The 21,356-nt window shown below is 40.4% G+C and overlaps 1 protein-coding gene across 2 annotated transcripts in view; it reads left to right on the top strand.

Annotated features, from left to right (window-relative positions):
• IL6ST (interleukin 6 cytokine family signal transducer) overlaps nt 1-18,706 on the top strand; it is a 35,762-nt gene extending 17,056 nt beyond the window's left edge. Inside the window, exons 8-16 of one of the 2 annotated variants that reach the window (XM_074812066.1) lie at nt 2,928-3,010; nt 4,100-4,319; nt 5,411-5,587; nt 6,292-6,393; nt 6,918-7,064; nt 7,975-8,115; nt 10,205-10,301; nt 11,669-11,750; nt 12,585-18,706. In XM_074812066.1, the coding sequence (XP_074668167.1) occupies nt 2,928-3,010; nt 4,100-4,319; nt 5,411-5,587; nt 6,292-6,393; nt 6,918-7,064; nt 7,975-8,115; nt 10,205-10,301; nt 11,669-11,750; nt 12,585-13,310 (1,775 nt within the window). In that variant the 3' untranslated portion in view covers nt 13,311-18,706. Of the gene's footprint in view, nt 1-2,927; nt 3,011-4,099; nt 4,320-5,410; nt 5,588-6,291; nt 6,394-6,917; nt 7,065-7,974; nt 8,116-10,204; nt 10,302-11,668; nt 11,751-12,024; nt 12,227-12,584 lie in introns of those variants that run through there. The other variant, XM_074812067.1, reaches the window with a different exon arrangement.
• Nucleotides 18,707-21,356: the final 2,650 nt, after the last annotated feature.

Here is a 21,356-nt window from a genome sequence, read left to right as displayed (position 1 = left end):
TAAGCTGTTGATGAATACCTGTGCCATGGTTGTGATACACTGCAAATGTAAATACAATCTGGTTTCTGCTGGTAGAACAGCATTTTAACAAATTCTTGTAGCTACCTTTCCTAATGATAACAGGATAGTCATACTTTTTCTGCATTGCTTGCTAATCAGTTAGTATTTTTTTGCTATTGTAGCTATAAGTTGACAGTAAAATAATTTGCTATGCTAAGTTTGTTTAGGTGTGGTCACCTCTTGCTGTCAGTGCCTAGATACTCTTGCAAATTCATAGAATAGTGGGATAACTGAAGTAGGAAAGGAGCTCCTAAGGTCCATAGTTCTCTGATCTGTTTTCTACAAAGTGTCAGGCTCAGACAAGGGACTTCAGGTTGCAATTTTGGCAAAACCTGTACCAAAATTTTAGTCATGTTTTTTGCTGTACAGTTGCCTATTGCAAAGGTTAAGTTAAACAAGCAGACACTGGACACTTATACCATTGTTATTGCCCTCAATCAAATTATAAAACTTTCAGATGTTGTGCTTTGTCTAAGACTGTTGGACCTATATCCTGGGAGATTCCACATCTGCTTGCATTCAAAAGATTTGGTGTTTGTCTCATTAGCAAGCTACCAAGATACAGGTGTATTTACCAGTACTGTATTCAGAAAGGTATACTTCTGTATTTCCATTTGGTTTTATCCAAGTGTTATGTTTCCAAGTGTTAAGTACTGTAACTATCAAGTGAAGTTTCAACGGAATCCTTAAATGCAAAGGCAGAAACTGTACAGTCATGATGCTGAAGAGAAATGTAAACATTCTGGCAGTTTTGAAATCTTTTGGCAATTGTTCTAATACATAATCCTTATCAGGAAACATCTACTTTGTACCTCCAAATAGTGATTAAGGATTTGATTTTAAAAGCTTGTTTGGTTTCCTCCTGAATCATCAGTAGCAGCAACATTGGGAATCACTTGCCAATTTCTGACTTTAAAGAGATTTAAATGATGTGGGGATTTTGTCTTGTTTTTCCAGGAACTTGGTTATTATCAGTTAGAAATTCTTCCAATTCTAGTATCGTGAGAAGTGAAACTACTTTAGCTTGGGCCTTTTTCCATTTCATTTCTACTTTCATTTCTACTTTGATAGCCTGCAAGACTGACTTTGTTTCTGGCCAGTACTGATCCTACCCCATATGGAACCAATGAATGGACCTTCTGGTTGTGTGCTTGATACCCAATAGGGAATCTGTTATTCCCTCCGACTACTACAAATACATTGTGATATCTGTTTAGCTTCTAAGTCAGCCTCATTGGTTTTGTTGGTTTTTTAAATGTGCTTTAGCCTTTACTGCTTGCATTCCTTTCTGTAACATCCTGTCTGTTTCTTAATGCATTCCAGGGTGCCCTGTTCTTACACAGTCTGTTTAGTGCAGCATTTCAGTGCATATCTTGAAACAGAGTTAAACCAATAGAGGTTTCATTGTCAAAACACCACATTATGCTTGGAGCTTTAACTAAGCATGCTAGATCAGAAATCCTTCCGTATTTACCCTAATTGAGTTTCCAACAATGAGTTTTGATTGAATTCACATGTCATCTTATATTGTAGAAGTAAGAAAAAGATTGTAGTGTATACCCTACTTATTTAAACAAAATGGAATTTATGTGTGCATAATGCTATTTCTTCTGCTCTACACAAAATTCACTTTCTCTAGGGGAGATACTTTAAAATATTCTTTCAATATTTTAGTCACTTCTTTTCAACTCCTAATTATGGTTTTGTTTTCTGTGGTTAGTATCTCAATCTTAGCAATGAGGATTTCGGGACTGCCTGCCTGTTTAGACTGTGGTGCTGTTCTGCTGTGATGGCTGGCTTTGCAAAAACACTGCTAGAATGATTAAGTACCTGTGTTTTATTTTAGTCTCAGAACAAAGGTGTTATAGTAGGAAATGAACATGAGGCCGATCATGTTGCATTTGTCATCTATATTCAGCAAGATGTACAATTGCTTCTGTTTCACATGAATCAAATCAGGGTACTCCAGTGAGGTTGTTAAGAGCTCCCTTTGCCTCAATTTCCACTTCTCCTCCCCTCCTAAAGTAAAGCGTAAGAGACAAGATACACACTGTAGACTTGATAATGTTTTTAGGAGGTAAAACAGCCAAAAACTCATGACTGATATGAAATAAAAGAACTCTCAGAGAAGATAACAGTCTAGCAAGATTATAAATGTAAATGCATTTTAAGATCATCTTTCTATTAGGGCTAAGGCCCTCTCAAAGGATTGGCCACTTCTTATTGCTTTATGCACTGTAATAGATTGATTCATTCTACATCGAAATGAAATTTATAGTGGACATACCACTTGAAATTTTTACAGTACTGATGCCAGAAGGTATTGTAGTACTGCACAAAGGTACTGCAGTTCTGTTACCCTTTTTAGTATAAAGGATATAGGAAACTTGGGGAATTCTGGCAGGAGAAATTTGTCTCCTTGTTCTGCACTTTCCTTTTTTAGGTGACTTGATACCGAGGGGTAGGGAGAGTTGCAGCTACAGACCGTAACAATGCTTGCAGTATACAGATGTGCAGGGCTGAGCCTCTGGACACAGGCTGCATGGTGTAGGTTTGGTCATACCTCATTCAGCACTGCAATCGTAAGCCTGTTGTTGCAGATGGTCAGCATGGTGACTCTCAGTTATATTGAAACTGTACACTTAAAGCAGAACTGGTGTTTTGCTTATCCCTTCAGGAAGTCTTTCCATGCATGTGTTCCACTTAATATACCAAGTCTTATTTTCTTTGAGGAACTAAGGAAACACTGCTTGTATATGCTTTTATTAAAAAAAAAAAAGCAGTAAGCATCTAATGATAGTCAGTTTATGAATTCAAACAGATTAAATAAAAATATTTCTACTATTAACCGTTGTTTCTTTCATCAGAGCCATCTAAAGGACCACCTATATGGAGGAGCATTGCTGCATGTCACTCACCAGCTTTCTGGACTGTGCATCTGATGTGGAAGGTAAAGCAACATGATAAGTTGCAGGAATTGAGCATTCTTTTAAAAACATGATTTTTTTTTTTAAGTGGCAAAATTTACCTCACAAACTTGAGTAGGTAGCTGGGACAGTACTGGTTATATTGATAGGAGAAATTACTTTAGTAGTACTATTAAAATAAATAGTTATGAAAAATTAAAAGTATAGATGTAAAAGCTGTCAGTTAACTGACACATATCTGTGATCCAGTGTATACAGAATCCACTTTCAGATTCCTGGCTTGCTGTCCTGAAGCAGTCTGTGGAATTAGAAACTTTCAATTGGAACAAAGTAAACCTTCATGTTATGCCTTCTGCTGTATCCTGAAACTTCTGTAACACTGTCTGGAGAGGGATACTCCAGCTGCAAAATCCATTAAGCCTAGGGAAATTCCAGAGGCCAGACTTATTAAATACAGCACTGCATGTTTGCATGCAGTAGTCTGCTGTGTCTAGTTGCCTGATTAGTCCCAAGCTGAGAAAGTGAATGCAATTACGGTCAGTCCCCATCTCCTGCTTTCTTTTGGTCTGTGAACTTTGTCACATTTGATCTAGCTGTCTCTTTATTATTACTTTCTCCCTATTACTACATGGCTTGTGTGAAGTTACATGTATATTGATGCAGCATCATTTTCTGATGTAACTCATATGCCACATGCCAATTCTGACATTATTTAGCTTAGAATTGGAAAACTGGTGTTACTTTACAGTTTCAACAATTTTCTCTTAAGTTACAGTTAACAGAAAACTATGTTACAGAAAAACATAGTATTTTTCTGTGTTATTAGATAACACAGAAACAGTATTTTTTCCACGTATAATAAAACTAAACTGGCTGTTTTGCATTTGTGTTCTTATGTCACTGTGTTGTAAAGTCACATAAACGAGAAATAGTTCTGGACGTTACTGCTTCACAGAAATGGAACACAGGTTATTTGCATTTTCCTTAAATATGCAGCTGTTTGGTCTATGTAACTTGTCTTGCTCTCAGATTTTTAAATTGTGCATCAAAGACATTAAAGGTGAAGTCACGTTTGTTCAGTATCAGTCTAATCAAAGATTTGTTTCTAACAGGCATTGGAGCCGTTTGAAGCCAATGGAGTAATCTTCCAGTATGAAGTAACTGTCAGATCTAAATCACCTCTCTCCAGTCTAGCAGAGAAATACAATGTTAATACCACCAACCTTACCTTAAAGCTGCCAAATGGAACTTATGAAGTGACTGTGATTGCCCATAACAGAGCTGGGGCATCCCCTCCATCAGTTTTACTTATCCCAGCAAGTAATTCAAAAGGTTAGTGTCCTAGTAATGTTGCTTTCAAATGCATCTGCATGGCTTTTGTTATAAATCTTTAGTATTGCAAAATGGTAGCTTTTTACATGGACACATAATTAAAGTATTACTGAATGTATCTACAGTCTTACGCCTTATAATTATACTACCATTTGTAAACTAGGGAGTGTGCGAATTTATGTATTCACAGGTTCATGTGAAGCTGTGGCTGCTATTTTGCTGTTCTTTTTGATCCTTGGAGCTACTGTGCAGTATATTACCTGTTGTTTTGTTCTTAACATAGCAGGCATTTTTATTTTCTTTTTTAAAAAATTAAAGGGTTGGGGAAGCAAGCATCCTTTACTTCATGTATGTACCATCTTACCATTGTTCTCCTTCTGCTTTCGATCTCCTCCCTGCCCCTTTTTTGTTCTTGTCCCAGTCTCCCTCTCCCACATTTTCAATATCTTTCCTGGTTGCTTTGTTACCTGCTTCCACTGTTCCCTACTGTTCATGTTCCTTTTTATTATGTTCCTTTCATTGCTCAGTAGTAGTAACTACAGGCTGTGGTTTCTCCTTACTTCCAGCCTCCTCTTAGACAATCCAAACACTACCAGGACAGGAAGCAAAAAATAAGTATATGGACAGATGCTGCTTTTAATGTAAACACCAAGGGAGAACCACAGGTTCTAAAACTATTAGGTGAACTAATTCACAGTAGCAGTGCAGCCAGAAGTACTTGGTAAGGTACATGAGTGTGAGGATTAGAATGGGAATTTAGAGGTGTCTCAAGGTTTGATTTCTCTCTGAAATAGAACCTTTCTTTTGCGAGCAACATGATGTCTCTTTACTAAGTCAGCTTACTGTGTTTGAGAACAGAGAAGCTGAGTCTAATTTCCAGTTTTTAAACAGCCTAATACTACTTGTTTTGGATCTCTGATATAAAGATTCAGATGTAAGCTTCCAGAGTTTAGAAAATTACTTAGGTTCTGTAAAATTGTCGCTATTACAATAACCAAAAAGTATCCATGTTTGAAAAACTAGCTATTATTATGAATATCTAGTGGAGAAATTGTCAATATATATCACTTTTCTGTTTTCTTTCATCACAGCTCCTGTGAAGAGTGTTAGAACACTACCTAAAGATGGCAAGTTGTGGGTGGGGTGGACTGCTCCTAACAGTTATGTTCTTAAATATGTGATTGAATGGTGTCTGGTGTCCAACAGCTCAGACTGCATCATAGAATGGCAGAATGAACCAGGAAATGTTCAAGGAACATACTTAAAAGGTATTTAGCTTATAAGTTTACAAATACTTTGTAGAACACTCTAAAGACCTATTAAGTATTCTCAAAGTGAGGAACGTCCTCTTGCTGACTAGAATTGTGTTGTAGAACAGTATTCTGGGATAATGACAAGAGTTTCTCTTAGTTTATCGTGTCAAAGTATCTGTATATTTTTGGCAAGTACAAAACTGTATCTAATCTTGGATTTTGAAACTTTTATTATGTAACAGCAAGGGTTCTATCTGCATTTTATTTTTAGTCTTCTCGTTCTTGGAAACCATTAAAATAGTGAGAAGGCTGAGTTCCTTCAAAATCAAATTCTCTGATCCCTCTTTCAGTTCAAACAATGGAACTTGATCAGCTTTACAGTTCTTTTCAGATTATGATCAGTAGCTTAGATCAATAAATTTGGGGTTCAGTGCTGCAGACAAAGGCTTTTTATTTAAAATAAATCAGAAAAAAACATATTTGTATGAAGTCTCTGTATTAAATTCAACATTTGAATGTGAACCATTGTATTGTTACTGTAGCTAATATTTTAGAGCAGTATGTCAATAAGCTCTGTGAAAAATAGTCAGCTGCACTAGGTGCAAGTGCATCTAATGATAAACAGCCAAAACCCAGAACCCTGTATCTGAAGTGAATGAGAAGGATGATGAGGAATTTGACTGTCTGTGAAACAACACATTTTAAATTCCCTTTATTAGGTGATATAAAGCCATTCAAGTGTTACTTGATAACTGTGTACCCTCTATACGCTGATGGTCAGGGAAGTGGACAGTCTGTGAAGGCTTATCTTCAGCAGGATCGTAAGTACAAAATACTCATCTTGGAGCACATAAACTGACTTTCTTGACTAAACATAATGAGACCTTTGCTTTAATGTGACTGTGTAATGAAAATTGCTCCTGCTCTTGAGGGTCATCTGACATAATTCATCTTGTCCCTTCTATTAACATCCATTCTGCTTATTAACAGTATTTAGGAGTTAAACAGATATCTGTGACTGGCTCTTCCCATTTTTCCAACCTTTATCAGATAGTTTGGCATGAGTTTTTGTTATCAGTATAGTAATTTCTGTGCTGATTTATTTTAAATTTCAAGCACGAAGCCAAGACTAATTAACTTCAATTGGTCTGATTACTGTCTTTCATATCTTTTTTTTCCTGGAAGTTTCTCTTTTAAAGTTGTCTGAAAATAGTGCTTTGCAGATGAGTTAGTCCAGCTATTCCATTGAAGTTCTTATGCAGTAGCAATTCAGTGCTCATTAATACACTGCTGCTCTGGATGTGAGGGTGCCCAACAGAAACTGTTCTTCATCTCCCCATTACAGGTCCTTCAAAGGGACCAACTGTTCAGACCAAAAAAGTAGGAAAAGCTGAAGCTGTTCTGACATGGAACCATCTCACAGTGGATGAACAAAATGGATTTATCAGAAGTTACACCATATTTTACAAAACTGTCGATGGAAACGAAACAGGTAACAGAAAGCAGAGAAGTGCTTTGTGGTATTGAGTATTCCATCTGTCTCCTTCCTAATACATGTTCCTGGAAAACAAGATACATAATCGAGCATGGATGCCAGTCTGTTCTGATGACATCAGGCTGATGTCTGAGGCATAGCTCTCCTCCATACTGAACATAAAAAGTCCCTAACAAAGAATTCACACCATGCGGTCTGTGTATAACAGGGTACTGAGTTTAGTTTATGAAAGCTGATTTGTGGGTATTGTGTTTCCATCTTTCTTTCTAAATACAGGATGAGTTGGTATAGCAAGACTGTTCAAGATGTAAAGGAGTTGACTGCATTTACCTATGATAAAGCCTTAAAAAAGGGGGGGATTTTTAATCCTCCTGGAAGTCTAGATCAATATATTACTGGTATAAAACATCTTGTTTGAAGTGCATTTTAGTCCACAGTAATGTGTATGACCTGCAGGCTTTTAACAGAGAGCTAGACCTATCAAAAGTTTTCTTTTTAGATTTGCTTAAATTGGAAGTGCCTACCCTACTTGTAATTTCTAGTTAACCATGTTTTTTTCTGGTTAGCCATGTATTCTGCTTATTAGAGACCTTTAGGCCTTAACTTTACTACTAGCTTAGTTTGTAGCTGCATTCTGAGGGAAAAAGAACCCCAGGAAATTAACATGTAAAATATCATCAAGAAAGAGACTAAATTCAAACACTTGAGCAGAAAAAAAACCAAATTTCAGCATTTCTTGTACAAGTTTGTAAGTTTGTGGTCTTTCTGTGTACTGTATGTTCCATACAGCCATGCGTTCTACTAAAACTTCTTGCACATCTGAAGACATGATGTTCTAATGTTACTGTGTTTGTGGAGATGTAATAAATTGTGCAGAAAACTAGTATAAATTTTTTCCTCTCTTTAGCTGTGACAGTGGATCCTTCCAAGACAGAGTATACCCTTTCTTCTCTAACCAGTGACACACTGTATACTGTGCGGATGATGGCATACACAGATGAAGGAGGCAGGAGTGGCCCTGATTTTACATTTACTACACAAAAATTTGGTAAGGAAGAGCAGCACAATTAGTAGAAATAGGAAGTAATGTTACAGCAGTATAACAAGGCTCTGTGCAAGATCTGATTGGAGGGGAAGGTGCTTTTATTCTTCTGATTGTACAGAGGACAAGCTGTCCTCTGCAGGTCTCCTGGATTGTTCTTTTATGTTGGCAAACATGGTGGTTTTGGATGTTTTGTGTATACTTTAGGTTGCAGTATTCTTTTGCCCCAACTTTGTGTAAAGTCATTAGGACAGTGCCTTTGTCATCTGTTCTGGTGTCTGATAGCTCCTACCCTGGTCTCAAAGAGTACAGAGTCTTTTTTTTAATCTGAAGGTAGGTTGGCCTTTATTATCCTGATACAGGTGTCCTGAGAAGATGCAGAGGTGTGCTGGGATCTTGATCTGCTAATCTAGGTGCCAGTCAGCACATGCCATTCTTAAAACCCTTCCTCAGCTTCTGCATTCTCATTCATACCACTACTAGTTTGCTACAGTTCTCTGCAGAGACTCATTTTGAATAATTAAATGTATTGTATGCTCAGCTTCCTATTTGTAATGGTAAGAGCAACAGCATTAACCGAACTTAGTTGTGCAAAGCACTTTAGATTTAGCAGGTTTTTATATTTTTTTGCTGTATAGTGTTGCTCTTCCCTAAGCATTCTGTAAGGTTTAATTAAGAATTCGGTTTGTGTGGCAGGGTTTTAGTAGCAAGGGAGGGGCTACAGAGATGACTCCTGTGGGAAGCTGCTGGACACTTCCCCATCTCCAAGTCAAACCCACCTCTGGCCAAGGCCAAGTCAATCAACAATGGTGGTAGCACCTCTGTGGTAACATATTTAAGAGGGGAAAAGCTGCAGTGGAGAGAGGAGTGAGATATGAGAGGAACAACTCTGCAGACACCAAGGTCAGTGGAGAAGGAGGGGGCAGGAGTTGCTCCAGGCATTGGAGCAGAGATTCCCCTGCAGCCCCTGGTGCAGCCCATGGTGAGGCAGGCTGTGCCCCTGCAGCCCATGGAGGTCCACGGGGAGCAGATCTCCACCTGCAGCCCCTGGAGGACCCCACTCAGAGCAGGTGGATGTGTCCAAAGAACAGTGTGATTCCATGGGAAGCCTGTGCTGGAGCAGTCTGTTCCTGAAGGACTGCATCCTGTGGAAGGGACCCACACTGGAGCAGTTTGTGCAGGACCGTGTCCTGTGGGAAGGAACCCCATGCTGGAGCAGGGGAAGAGTGTGAGGAGTCCTCCCCTTGAGGAGGAAGAAGCAGCAGAGACAATGGGTAATGAACTGACCACAACCCCCATTGCCTGTCCCCTGTGCTGCTGGGGAGGGAGGAGGTAGAGAAATTGGGAGCAAAGCTGAGTCTAGGAAAAGGGAGGGGTGGGGGCAAGAAGTTCTTAAGATTTGGGTTTATGTCTTATTGTCCTACTCTCATTTGATTGGTAACAAATTAAATTGATGTTGAGTCTGTTTTGCCTGTGACCATAATTGTTGAGTGAGCCCTCCCTGTCGTTGTCTCAACCCAAGAGCCTTTTGTTATACTTCCTCTGCCCCATCCCACCACAGGGAGGAGTAAGCAAGTGGCAGTGTGGTGCTTAGGCTGACTGGGCTCAAACCATGGCAATGTGTATAACATTGGAAGGAATAAATAACAGTAATGCAACCTTAAGTGTTTGCAGGCAAAAGATATTTTCATGTGCAGAATAAACTGATGGATGACTAGTGACATTACTTATTTGAATGTGATATTGTTACGGCAACCAGTAGGCCACTGAAACACCTGGACCAGACATGAATTCACATAGATGTTATTGTCCTATCTGCTCAGACTGTAAAGTTACTTACTCCATCAGTATTACAGCTTCTAAAGCAACCTGTGTTTTTTATTGATGCAAGGCATTAGATTGTTGCAACAGTTTTTCATGTTTTTACCGACAGGCTATTTTTATATAGTGAAAAGATGCATTGGAAGGTGAAGCTTAAAACTGAGTGCTGCAGCTGTATTCAGTTCCAGATTCTCCTTGTCCCTTTGGGAATGTGTGCTGCTGCTTTCCTTAGATGCCAAAATGGGCTATAACTGTTTCTCTTTGTTTTCTTCAGGGAAAGGAGAAATTGAAGCCATAGTTGTACCTGTGTGTCTAGCATTCCTGTTGATTGTGCTCCTTGGAGTTTTGTTCTGCTTCAACAAACGTGACTTGTAAGTATAAATGAGGTTTTTCTCTTATGCTTATGATATTTCTGGGCATAACAGGTGGCCATAATGCAATACAAACAAGTAAATAATCTACAGTTAGATCAGAAAAAGAAGGTAAAAGATGCATACATTGATTGGTGTATTTCTTGTTTTCCTTGAGAAGTCAGGGCCTCTTTTGATACTAATTTCTTACTGTTAACTATTGACATGCAAACTAAATGTTCCATGACTCAGTCCTGCAAGGAAATTGCTGCTTTTCTTGCTAGATTTGGTCAGGATTAGGTTTGTTAGGTTTTGATCAGGATATACTGTCTGTGGTGTTTTCTTAGTCATCATATGAGAGTGGAATGATGGTCTCTAGTTTGTGAAGCACAGAAGATCTGTTTTCTGGCTGTATTTGAGCTATTTAATTTTACAGTGTTAGCAAGCTTTACAGCCAAAAAAAGTAGGCAGACATCTTATTTACCTGCTTTGCATAACCTCAGTCAAACTGTGTGTCTGTTTACTATCTGCTGGGAAACATCCTGCCTCCTCCTGCTCCCTCTACCCCAGAGCTCTTGTCTGTGGCTTTAGCTGAGAGCTTACTGCTGAAGTGTTTTCCCTGGTAAGGAGTATCACCTCTCCCATGTCCCCAGTGAACTATCTTTAATTTCTAATTAAAGATGGCATTTTGTGCTCTTTTCCTTCTGACCTCCCTGCTGCTCCTAAAATCTGTTCTTAATCAGTTGAAAAGCCCATCTTGCAATGTTCTTCAGAGTTCTACTACAGAGGATCTGTTGTTGAGCCTGTTTATAAGAGAGCAGGAGAGATACATCAGTTTCAAAGTTAGATTGGTTGGGGATGATTTCTCTACAGAAACTTTTATTGTTAAGTAACAGTTGTTACATTCTTAGAGTTTAGAGTTACAAAAGACCAAGCAAGTTTTTCTTCAAATACTTTCACTTTATTTTTAGCTGTGAAGCTGGCTTAGATTTTGACAGCTGTGGTATTCATCGTTATTTTAAATAAGCAACAGTGTATTTTTATACTGACCTGCATCATAAACTTTAGATAAATAATTGCTCTGTAGATTCTAGAGTGCTGTAAATTTGAAAATCCCTCACTAACTGTTACATTTATTGATTTGCTTTGTGTTGGATGGCTATATCTAATGTGTGAAAGAGTCACAAGTGCAGTGCTGTGTTTTGCTAAGTAGTACAGCTTCATACAAAGATGTAAAGAAGTGCAGGAAGAATTCCTATTTGGAAATAAATACTCTTGCAAAATTGCTGTGTAAGGGAGTGGTGTTCTGGATTATGCAGTACTTGCTATCAACATAGGAATTTGGGAAGTTCATCTTGTAATGTTACTCTGTTTTTAATCCTTTACAGAATTAAAAAGCATATCTGGCCTATTGTCCCTGATCCATCCAAGAGTAACATTGCTCAGTGGTCTCCTCAAGTTCCAGCTAAGGTAATGCTCATCTTTATAAACTATATAAGCCATATAAACATCTCGGACTAGCCAGTGGGAGTCTTCTGTCTTCTAGCACACATGGATTTCAAGGGAAAAAAACCCAGTGTTAAGTTTCATGACATTGCGATTATGATATGGTTAGAAAACTTTATTGTATCAATAGATTAGAAATGCATGGCCCTTAGCACAAGTTCACAGCATAGAGCATTGTGAATTATATTCAGTTTACCAGTTGGAAGGGTCATGTCCTAATTATGTTACTCATTTACAGGAAATCAGGATTAAGTAAACAGTATTCATGATTCCCATTCTTAAAACCCTGAAGTGACTTGTTTGCACAGTTATGTCATGAATGAGAGAGAAAGTTCTAAGAGTTCCTCATGGATGAGGAGATGGCAGCAAGATTTCTGCCCCATGTGGGGTGAATGACATAGCAAATTCTGTGCAATAAACTGTGGCTAACTTCTATAAAGAACTGCTGTGATGTTGAATACATTATTGGAAGTAATGTATGTATGGCCTCAAAGAATGTTCCTGTGCTACACAGCAAATGGTTCTATGTTTACAGCTTTAAAGAATAATTACAGTTAGAACAAAGCTTGCACACCCACTATGGTTTTAGAATAGCTGCATAATTAAGACTGTGTTTTGGGAACAAAAATACATTCTTCATTTTGTAACAGATAATTTGGACATACTGCCAAACTTAGTAAGGAGAAAACTTATATGAAGAAACTTGAAACAATTACAGAATAAAAATTCCTGTATTTAATGGGGGGTTTGATTTTTAAATAACCTTCCTCTTAGGCAACATTCATCTCTTTCTTTCAGCATAACTTTAGTTCCAAAGATCAGATGTACCCAGAAGGCAGCTTTACAGATGTAAGCGTTGTAGAAATAGAAGCTGATGACAAGAAGTCTTTTTCAGAACAAGATCTAAAACCATTTGACTTGCTTAAAAAGGAAAAAAGTACTTCAGAAGGGCACAGCAGTGGTATTGGAGGATCCTCGTGCATGTCTTCTCCTAGGCAAAGCGTCTCTGACAGCGACGAAGGTGAAACTACACAAAACACTTCAAGCACTGTACAGTATTCAACTGTAGTACTTAATGGCTACAGAGACCAAACACCTGTACAAGTCTTTTCAAGGTCTGAGTCAACTCAGCCACTACTAGATTCAGAAGAGAGATCAGAGGATCAAGCTGGAGGAGGTGACAGTACAACACAGAGGCAGCATTATTTCAAACAAAATGGTGGTCAGGATGAAACCAACACAGACAGGCCATGCTTTGAAAGAACAAAGCAAATTATTCATGCTAATGAGGGGGATCTTGTTGGATTTGCACAGTTGCAGATCTCAGGTCAGAGTTCACAGCCGTTGGGCCTTGGGCTGGAAAAAAATACCCAGGAAGCTGCTCTATCAGATGTTTTACAGGAAAGTACTGAAGGACAAACTGTGAGATCTGAAACAGTGGAAGGAAATCCAATGTTGGTTGATGAAATGCCAAAAAGTTACCTCCCGCAGACTGTGAGACAAGGGGGCTATATGCCTCAGTGAGAGAAGAGACTGGCTCTGTTTAGGCCTTCATTAGTGCCTGTTCACACTTTCTCCTGTGTTTCTGATAAATTAAGCTAGGTATTTTTATCTGAATGCAGATAGAAATATTGAAATTAAGTGACAACTAATTTGACAAAGTACAATAAGGACTGTGTGTTTGTGAAAAATTTGCAGTCCAGACCTACACTTTTATGCACTACATAAAATCTTATGTCTGGATAGCTGAACAAGCCTTTGTGCTACATTGGGGATTTTGTGTCTTGTCATAGCAGACTTACATGTGATTGAAAATGGCAAGTTTCAGTTAATCACATCAGCCAGTAGACCTCCCAGAAGAAATTGATTTGTGACAGTGTACAAGCCTAAAAAGCTGGCTGTAGTTGTTGGGAGCATCTTTGTGCAAGAGTAAGGCTGAAGCTTAGTATTCTAATGTGGAAGGATACTTGTGTCATATACTTTTCAATAGCTGGATTGACTTTCTGAATTTTGATTTGGCCCAGTGTCTCCAGTTTCCATCTCACCAGACATGCAAATCATGTTCAACCCCATTTAAAAATTATAAAAATTTAAATAGAACTTGCTGTGGTGTGCTAATAAGAAAACACCGTGATTGCTTGACTCTGAATGCTACTATAGTAATTGATATTCTGCTTACATTTAGATATGCGTGCACATGAACTATATAATAATTTGGCCTAAAAATGTGCCTTGCAACTTGACGCACAGCAATTCAGTCTCGTGTTCAAAAGTTTAAAAATCCAGATGAAAACACAGATTAACAGTTAGTTAAATGTTTTGTACCCAGATCACTGATTATACCACACCTCTCTGGTCATACAAATTGCCTTTGTTTAGTAAGTGCACCTTTCCTGTATACAGCTTAAGAGGCAAGTAACAAGCTGTAAGTTTTTACTATTTTTCTAACTGCTCAGGAGAAAGGGAATATGACCTTCCTGATTGACTACAGTGATTAGTGTGCTGTAACCCCACTGCTAATGCCACAGGACCTCCTTGAAACTGAAAGTGGCAAAAACCAAAGCACTGAAGTCATTGAAACTCTCAAAAGAAAATACAAAACCTGTACCCTGAATTTGAACGTTACTGGTAGTATGTATGTATTAGCAATCATGAGCCACAAATAACACACATGGCTGTTAAAATTCCTTTTTTATGTCTCACTTTTTCCCTGTTTATACAGTTTGCATTCTATTGAAGAAGATACATTTCTTGGGGACTGTCTCTACCAGGGTTTAAAGAAAAATGAAGTTACACTAAGATAAACCCCTTCTTTAATGATAACTAGAAGTTTTATGGCACTCTTGCAGATTTTTTTTTAACCTTAACTTAGTCTAGTCAGGTTTCTAATCTGACACTAATAAAACCTTCATTCAAAACACTAAATACTGTGCTGTGAGAATAAAACAAGGGTTTTATTTCTCCTTCAGCAAAAGAACTATGTATTTAAGACAACGGGAAACCTTTTGTGCTGTGACCTGTGGCACTGCTGTTCTGCAAAGCACTTGCTAATGACCCTGGAAAGGCAGGTGTCAGTATTATTTCACCTTCCCCTGTCCTTGTCTGCAGGCTTGCATGGAAGGACAGGTATACATATAAATTTCATGTGTCTTCCACTTTTGTTACAAACAACTTCAATGCTAGAGTAAATTCATAAGATTGCCTCTTGAAGTCTGGACTATTTAAAAGCGATAAAGAATGCAGACTCTTTAGTAACATTTCAGTATTCCATACCTTTCTCACAACAGTATTTTTTTGTATCTGGACCCTTTTAAACTAAAAGGGTGTGTTGCAGCTTACTATAACTAGACCTTTCTTCAAACCAGTCCACTTCCTTTTCTCCCTACTCCACCTCAGCACCATCAGACTCCTTCCCAGAGGGCAGAGGTATAATGAAAACTATGCTGTCATGAGACAGTGGAGACCATCTTCCATTTTTTCAAAGGTTGAAGGATTGTTCCTTCATTAGAACACACTCTTCTGGGAAAGTAATAGCAGTTTCTTTATTGGGGGATGGGTTGTCTTCTCTATGTAGGCATCTCTGTGACTGTAGAAACCGCACGTAAGAGGGAAAGTCTGCTGAGCAGTGCAGTGCCTCTTAGAACTGCCCTGCAGCCATGTGTATCTAATCCACCTCCTGCTCATCTCTGAAATATTGTGAGCCACAACCTGACGACTTACTCCAAACATTGCATCAAAAACATATTGATGATTTCTTTCCTTTTTTTTAAAATTGTTTTTTGTGATCCAGCGATACTAACTTTTGATAGCATATGTCATATTTGAGGGACTTCAGTTATTCCTGAAGTTACTATTTGCCTTTCTGTTGTGTAAAGGGAAGGCATTTGGTTCTCAGTTGCTGTTAATTATGGACCATTTCCAATGTTAAACAGCATCAAGAGATTCTCATTTTTAAAGGTCTGTGCTAACAAGACTTCTGGCCTGTCACTTCTGGCATCTTTCTTTCTTTGTGTTTATGGGCCAGTGGTAATAAACTCACAGAATTGTACAGGAGCAGATCCTAGAGAAAATTCTGTCAGTCTGACAGAGTTATATTCCATCTTTCATGCTTGTGCATTTATCTAGGGCTAAAATACTCAGGACTAAGCAGGAGATACTGGTGGATGAGCAGCTTGTAGAAGCCACAATACATATAAATAACAGGTTTACAGCTTGTTCATAAACCTATGTGCCAAATATTATATCATGCAGTGTTCAGGGTTAACTTGATTTTGTACTTTGGATCATAACAATCTAATTGTATCAAACAGTTGCATACAGGTTTTTAGAGTGTCTGTAACATAATTATAGTAGTCCACTGAAATTCTCTTAACTTGGCCCTAACATAGTAATTAAAGCTTCCCTGTGTCCCCCCCCCCCAGTAACTGTGGTGCACTTTACAAAATAAAGGCATTATTAAAATAAAATCACACTTCACTATTGACATTTTCATGTCCATCTTGATTTCATGGACTGGAATTTTTCAGGTAGGGGTGGGAGAACAGCTGTAAAGATCTTGTTACTTTGGTGGCAGGGAAGGGAGGCTAGTAGAAATAAGTATTTTTCCTGTATTAGCATGTTTGAAACACTTCTTAAGTGCAGGCTGGCTATCTGCTCCTCTGTTTACAAGAGAAGTGAATTTATCTGTGTAGTTCTGTTAGAACAGGAGGTTGTTGAGGTTGTTCCTGGGTTGTATTGGCTCACTTTCAGGGCACTTGGTCTGGGAATATCCTCCTCCGCTGAAGTGAAAGTCTGGGGATGGTTTCATATGCCCTACTGTAGTAAACTAAACTGCCTGTTAAGCCTTAACCTGACAACGCAAAGCACAGCAGAGCAAAAATTTTTCTCAACTTCATTGTGGAGTGTCTGTGACCAAGTGTGTGCCTATCTGTGCTACAGCAGCCTGGCAAAATGCTAATTACCAGGACTGGAAAAAACTTTGGTCTGGGAGGAGGAAGGAGTTTTCATGTGAAGGCTGAGTCCTGTTCTTGGGCACTGGAGAAGCCCCATGGCCTGGAATGGGGTTTGCAGCTTCAGCTTTGACTGTAACTCATGAGCACCACCAGATGGTTAAAACTCACATTAGCGTGCCCAGTATGTGGGAGTCCCCACGCTGATTTAACTTCAGTAACTGAACTTGTTTAATTAGTGCCAGGTCTTGAATATCCAAGACCCATGTCAATATATGCTGCTACGGTATTGACTTCACAGTGGGATCTGAAACTCCAAAAACTGTCAAATTGTTAATAGTCAGCTCCACTCCAGGATATACCTATTTTAAATTACAATTTATGTGCATTAAATGGGACTAAATATACTGGTTTATTTTCCCTAAGACAGTTGTTGTAACTGAGATTAACTGTTATTTGGATACATTCATTTATGTTAAAAAGTTCTCCTCACTAAGACATTATGAAACTTTATTAATCCCCTGTAACCTCTTGTCTATTTGCTAGGATGGATGCATATAGCCATTTTAAAAAATTCAAAGGTCACTTTTAATGTTACTTGGAAGCAGTCTATAACAGAAATGTTGTCTTTTGTCATGAAACACCCGTCTAGGAATTACAGCCAACCCTACAGTCTTCAGCTCAACTCTTGATCCAGAGAAGTGCAGTAAGTGGAGCTGTAAGTGCAAAAGTCTGGAGAAGGGTAAAATTAAGTATCTTGTGTTGGACTTACAAATTCCCATTTCTCTTTCTTAAAAGTGAAAGCGTCAGTTTAAAAAAAAAAAAGGATGAAGCTAAAATGCATATGTGTTTGCTTTCACTGTTGTTTTCTTTGTAGTACTTGTGCTATCTGAGCCATTCCTGAAAATGACAGCAGTGCTGACTTAATGCACAAGGATGCATTTTAAGGCCACAAGATTTGATACAAATTTAAAATTAATGACTAAGGGCCAGATCTCAACAATTCTCCACTTCCCCCTGCCCCTCTTAATTTTAATGCAGAGGGAGGGTGGGCAGTAAGTACCTCCCGGAATGCAGCTTTAGCCAGTATTTGTGTTTGTTTGCAAAGACAACCTTGAAGGGGATAAACGCAATAGTCATTCATACTCTGCAGAAGCACACTTCTGTAACAATAGATGAAAAACACGTATGGCACAACTGTTGACAGGACATCCTTCTGCTCAGACTGAAGCATCTTCTGCACCCTGCAGTGGCTGTTCTTCTTTGGGGAGTGCAGGTGGGGTTGATGAGCATTCGCTGCAGCGTTGAAACTGGTAACACCTATCGCTTTTCTTCATATCAAAGCACATTTGTTAATGGATCCAGTCAACTTGCTGTTTTTTTAACATACCAGTCTTGTTTACAGTGTCACGTATAGCCTGACACTTCAATACAGCGATGGATTGTCTAGTAACCAAGTGCTTTTATTTGGGATTAAGGAGTTTTATTTGGGGTTAAGGAGTCCTATGGTCAAGGTCACTGGTCACCGAATGTTGCTGTGCCAATACATGCATCTAGATAAGCAGATGCATGGTACACAGGGACAGACATACTAACAAGGAAAGTGCCTTGATACTGGATTGGATGGCTAGTGAATGTAAATACTAAGTCAGATTTTACTATGTACTTTAAGTATGGCTGTTTAAGCTACTGGTAATTTGAATGCCAGCTTTAAAGGGCTTGCATACTCTGGCCCAAGGTTAAACTTGTAAATTGCTGTATAAGCTGTCTCTATATAGTAATGTGTTTTAATACCAGTACACTATCTTCATTCTTTTGCAAGCTGCATGTTTATTGTCATATAAACTCTGCTTTCTACAATTCACTGGTCAGTTTTGAATGTTTTCCTCTTTGTTACCCAACTGAGCCTGAATGTTGCATTTGTCTGGTACATAATATACAAAAAGAAAACAAAATAGAATTCCATACTTACCTTGTGTGCTGGAGTTGGTGTTTTGTAAGGCTGACTTGAGTAGTAACCACAGAAGGAGAAGAGTGGGCAGTACCTAATAAGAAGTGGAGAGAGACTCCCAGAGAGAGACATGACTGTGGTATGCCAGGACAAAAGACAACATAGCTGGGTATGTGGGTGAGTTCATCAGCAGGTGAACGCTCTTTAGTCCTTCCTTTGTAACTGCTCATGTCTGTAGGTGTTGGCTGTGACTGCCTGACCTTGGCAGTGAGACAGGTCCTGGTCCAGGGCCCCGGCTGCATTCCCACTGCTGGCCATGGGCATGTCCTGTCAGGGAAGGGCTGCCTGTGCCTGCCTGCTGCTCCCTGCACTGAAGATGCCTATAGGACTGATGCTCCAGCAGGCCTGTTTAGGCCTGTTGAAAAGGGGAAGAGTCGTGTCCAAGAATCTGGTTCTGAGGACCACTGAGGGAGTGAGGAGCAGGGTCTGATGCTGTCTACTCACACAGACTCATGTCCAAGAAAGGAGTCACAGACCTGGCTACAGCTGATGTTGCCCTTAGTTTCACCTGGGTTTGGTTCTTCTGTTTCTAATAGGTGGAGGACCTTCACAGGCCTTTAGTGAGTTTGCATCTTGGCACTGAAAAAGCACAGATCTTCAAAGGATGGTCACATCTGCAAAAGGCTTCAAGGGTGGCACCCAAGGAAAAGCGGTTTCTCCCTCCTGGCTAAAGTTCTGATTTGTATAGGCAGACTCAGACCCATGTAAAAGGGAGGGGGGTGTTACATTATGTGTCACCTCCAGCACCAAAAATCATTCCAGTCACTGCCACAGACAGAAGAGCCATCCCAGACATGTCACACCAGTTAACAGTGTTCTATTTCTACCTAATTTAGTTCATTGCACAGTAGTTCACTTACCACTGTTTCACATAAGGCCCCTGAAGTTTCTACAGGAGCAGGGGGTTTTTGCATGTCCTCCTCACCTGAGCTCATGGCTGCTGAGCATCAGTGCAGCTGTGCTTCACAGCTGTGGGGTGAACTGCATGCAGGAGAGGAGGCAGCAGCTTTGTCTTTATAGACTGCCCCACTGCAGAGCAAGATTGCTTCCTGTCACTGTTAAAAGGAAATAGGGCTGGACACTGAATGTCGGGAATGCCCTGCTTTCTACAGGAAGCATGTACTTGTGCAGGGTACACACCAGAAGGTAGCAGGTTCCTGGGAACAGCTGTGCAGCCCCGTGGCTGGGGACCAGAGGAACCGGCAGAGGAGCTGGGGATGTGCCTAACCACAGGCGAGCCCTGGGGCAGCCGCGGTTTGGCCAGCCAGGATGGCCACTGGGCAGCAACACAGCACAGCAGCCCCGGAGCAACAGAGCGCTTGTTCAGGAGCCCTGCTTAGCCCTGTGCACCTCGGGGCGATGCATTTGGAGGGCTGCTGGGGCATTACAGCTTTGTTTTGATCATTGTTAGTAATATTGAACCTCTCTGCAAAAGCATCTTCCATGTATTTTCCAGACATTTGTGCTGTTCATGGTAGAGCAATCCAGCACCTTCTCATCTTCCCAGTAGTCTCCAACTATCATGAACCCTAGCAGAGCCAAACTATCCCCCCCACCCCCTACAAAGTGCTACGAAATTTCTGGCTCAGCCAGGGAGACTCTGAGCACAAATGACCCAACCAGGAGGTACAGGATGAAACTCAAAAGTGAGTAATCTGACTCCAGTCTCGCCTGCAAAATGGAAACATACTGTGCATTGATGTGCTAGGCATCACACTGGCTTTCTTTTTACAATAACACATAAGCTAACACAGAAGTCACGCTGCGGACTTGGGCACTGAGCTGGGTCAGGGGCCAGTGACAGGTTTCAGCAAGGGCACAACTCAGTAGAAACCATCCACCCATATCCACCAGCACTCAACTGGTCCTTGGCAGCTGCTGGCACAGCCCATTACGCTGAGCACACACTGTCATGCAGCAGGTTCTGGGCACCAAAATCCCAAAGAAAGCTCCTCAGAAAATGCTCTTCAAGGCTGTGAGTGCTTGGGGCACTCATTACCTCCAGGATGCAACTGAGCAGTAGACACATGCCAGCAAAGATAACTGGGACCAGTGAGGGAGGACGCTGGGGCTGTGGGCGGAAGCCTGGACATCATCTGGGGACCCAGAGCACTACGGATCCGCGGCTCTCAGCAGCACAGCATGGCCCCACTCCTGGCCTTCCAGGGGCGTTTCTGGCAGGTCCTGGGCAGCCCAGCCTGGCCCCAGCACCCCAGAGCCCCTTCAGACCAGCGGGGCTATGCCAGGAGATGGCAGCAGCATGTCACCTTCAACAGGCGGACAGGCTGCTCCTACACAGCCCTAGCTCCTACCCGCGGCCAAATTACTCATGTAGTTTTTTTAATATTTCTTTTCTGATGGTTTAGCAAGACCCCTTGGCTTCTCTCCTGCCTCTCCCTTCATCAGCAAAAGCTCTGCTCCATGTTTCGTGCTTCCATCACCCGCAGTCCTGAGTGGGACATTAAATCCAGACCCATGGGCAGGCTCAGGGCCTGCACGCTGCCAGGCAGGTCAGCCTCCCAGTGCCCTCTGGCTCACAGTCCCGTCGGTCGGGGCCACACAATAGCCCATCCACACGAAACAGGCCCAGATTACTGGCTCCTTGTCCCC

Source organism: Strix aluco, chromosome Z (assembly GCF_031877795.1).
Source record: "Strix aluco isolate bStrAlu1 chromosome Z, bStrAlu1.hap1, whole genome shotgun sequence".
Classification (NCBI taxonomy): domain Eukaryota; kingdom Metazoa; phylum Chordata; class Aves; order Strigiformes; family Strigidae; genus Strix; species Strix aluco.
This window is presented reverse-complemented; position numbering and strand designations above follow the sequence as displayed.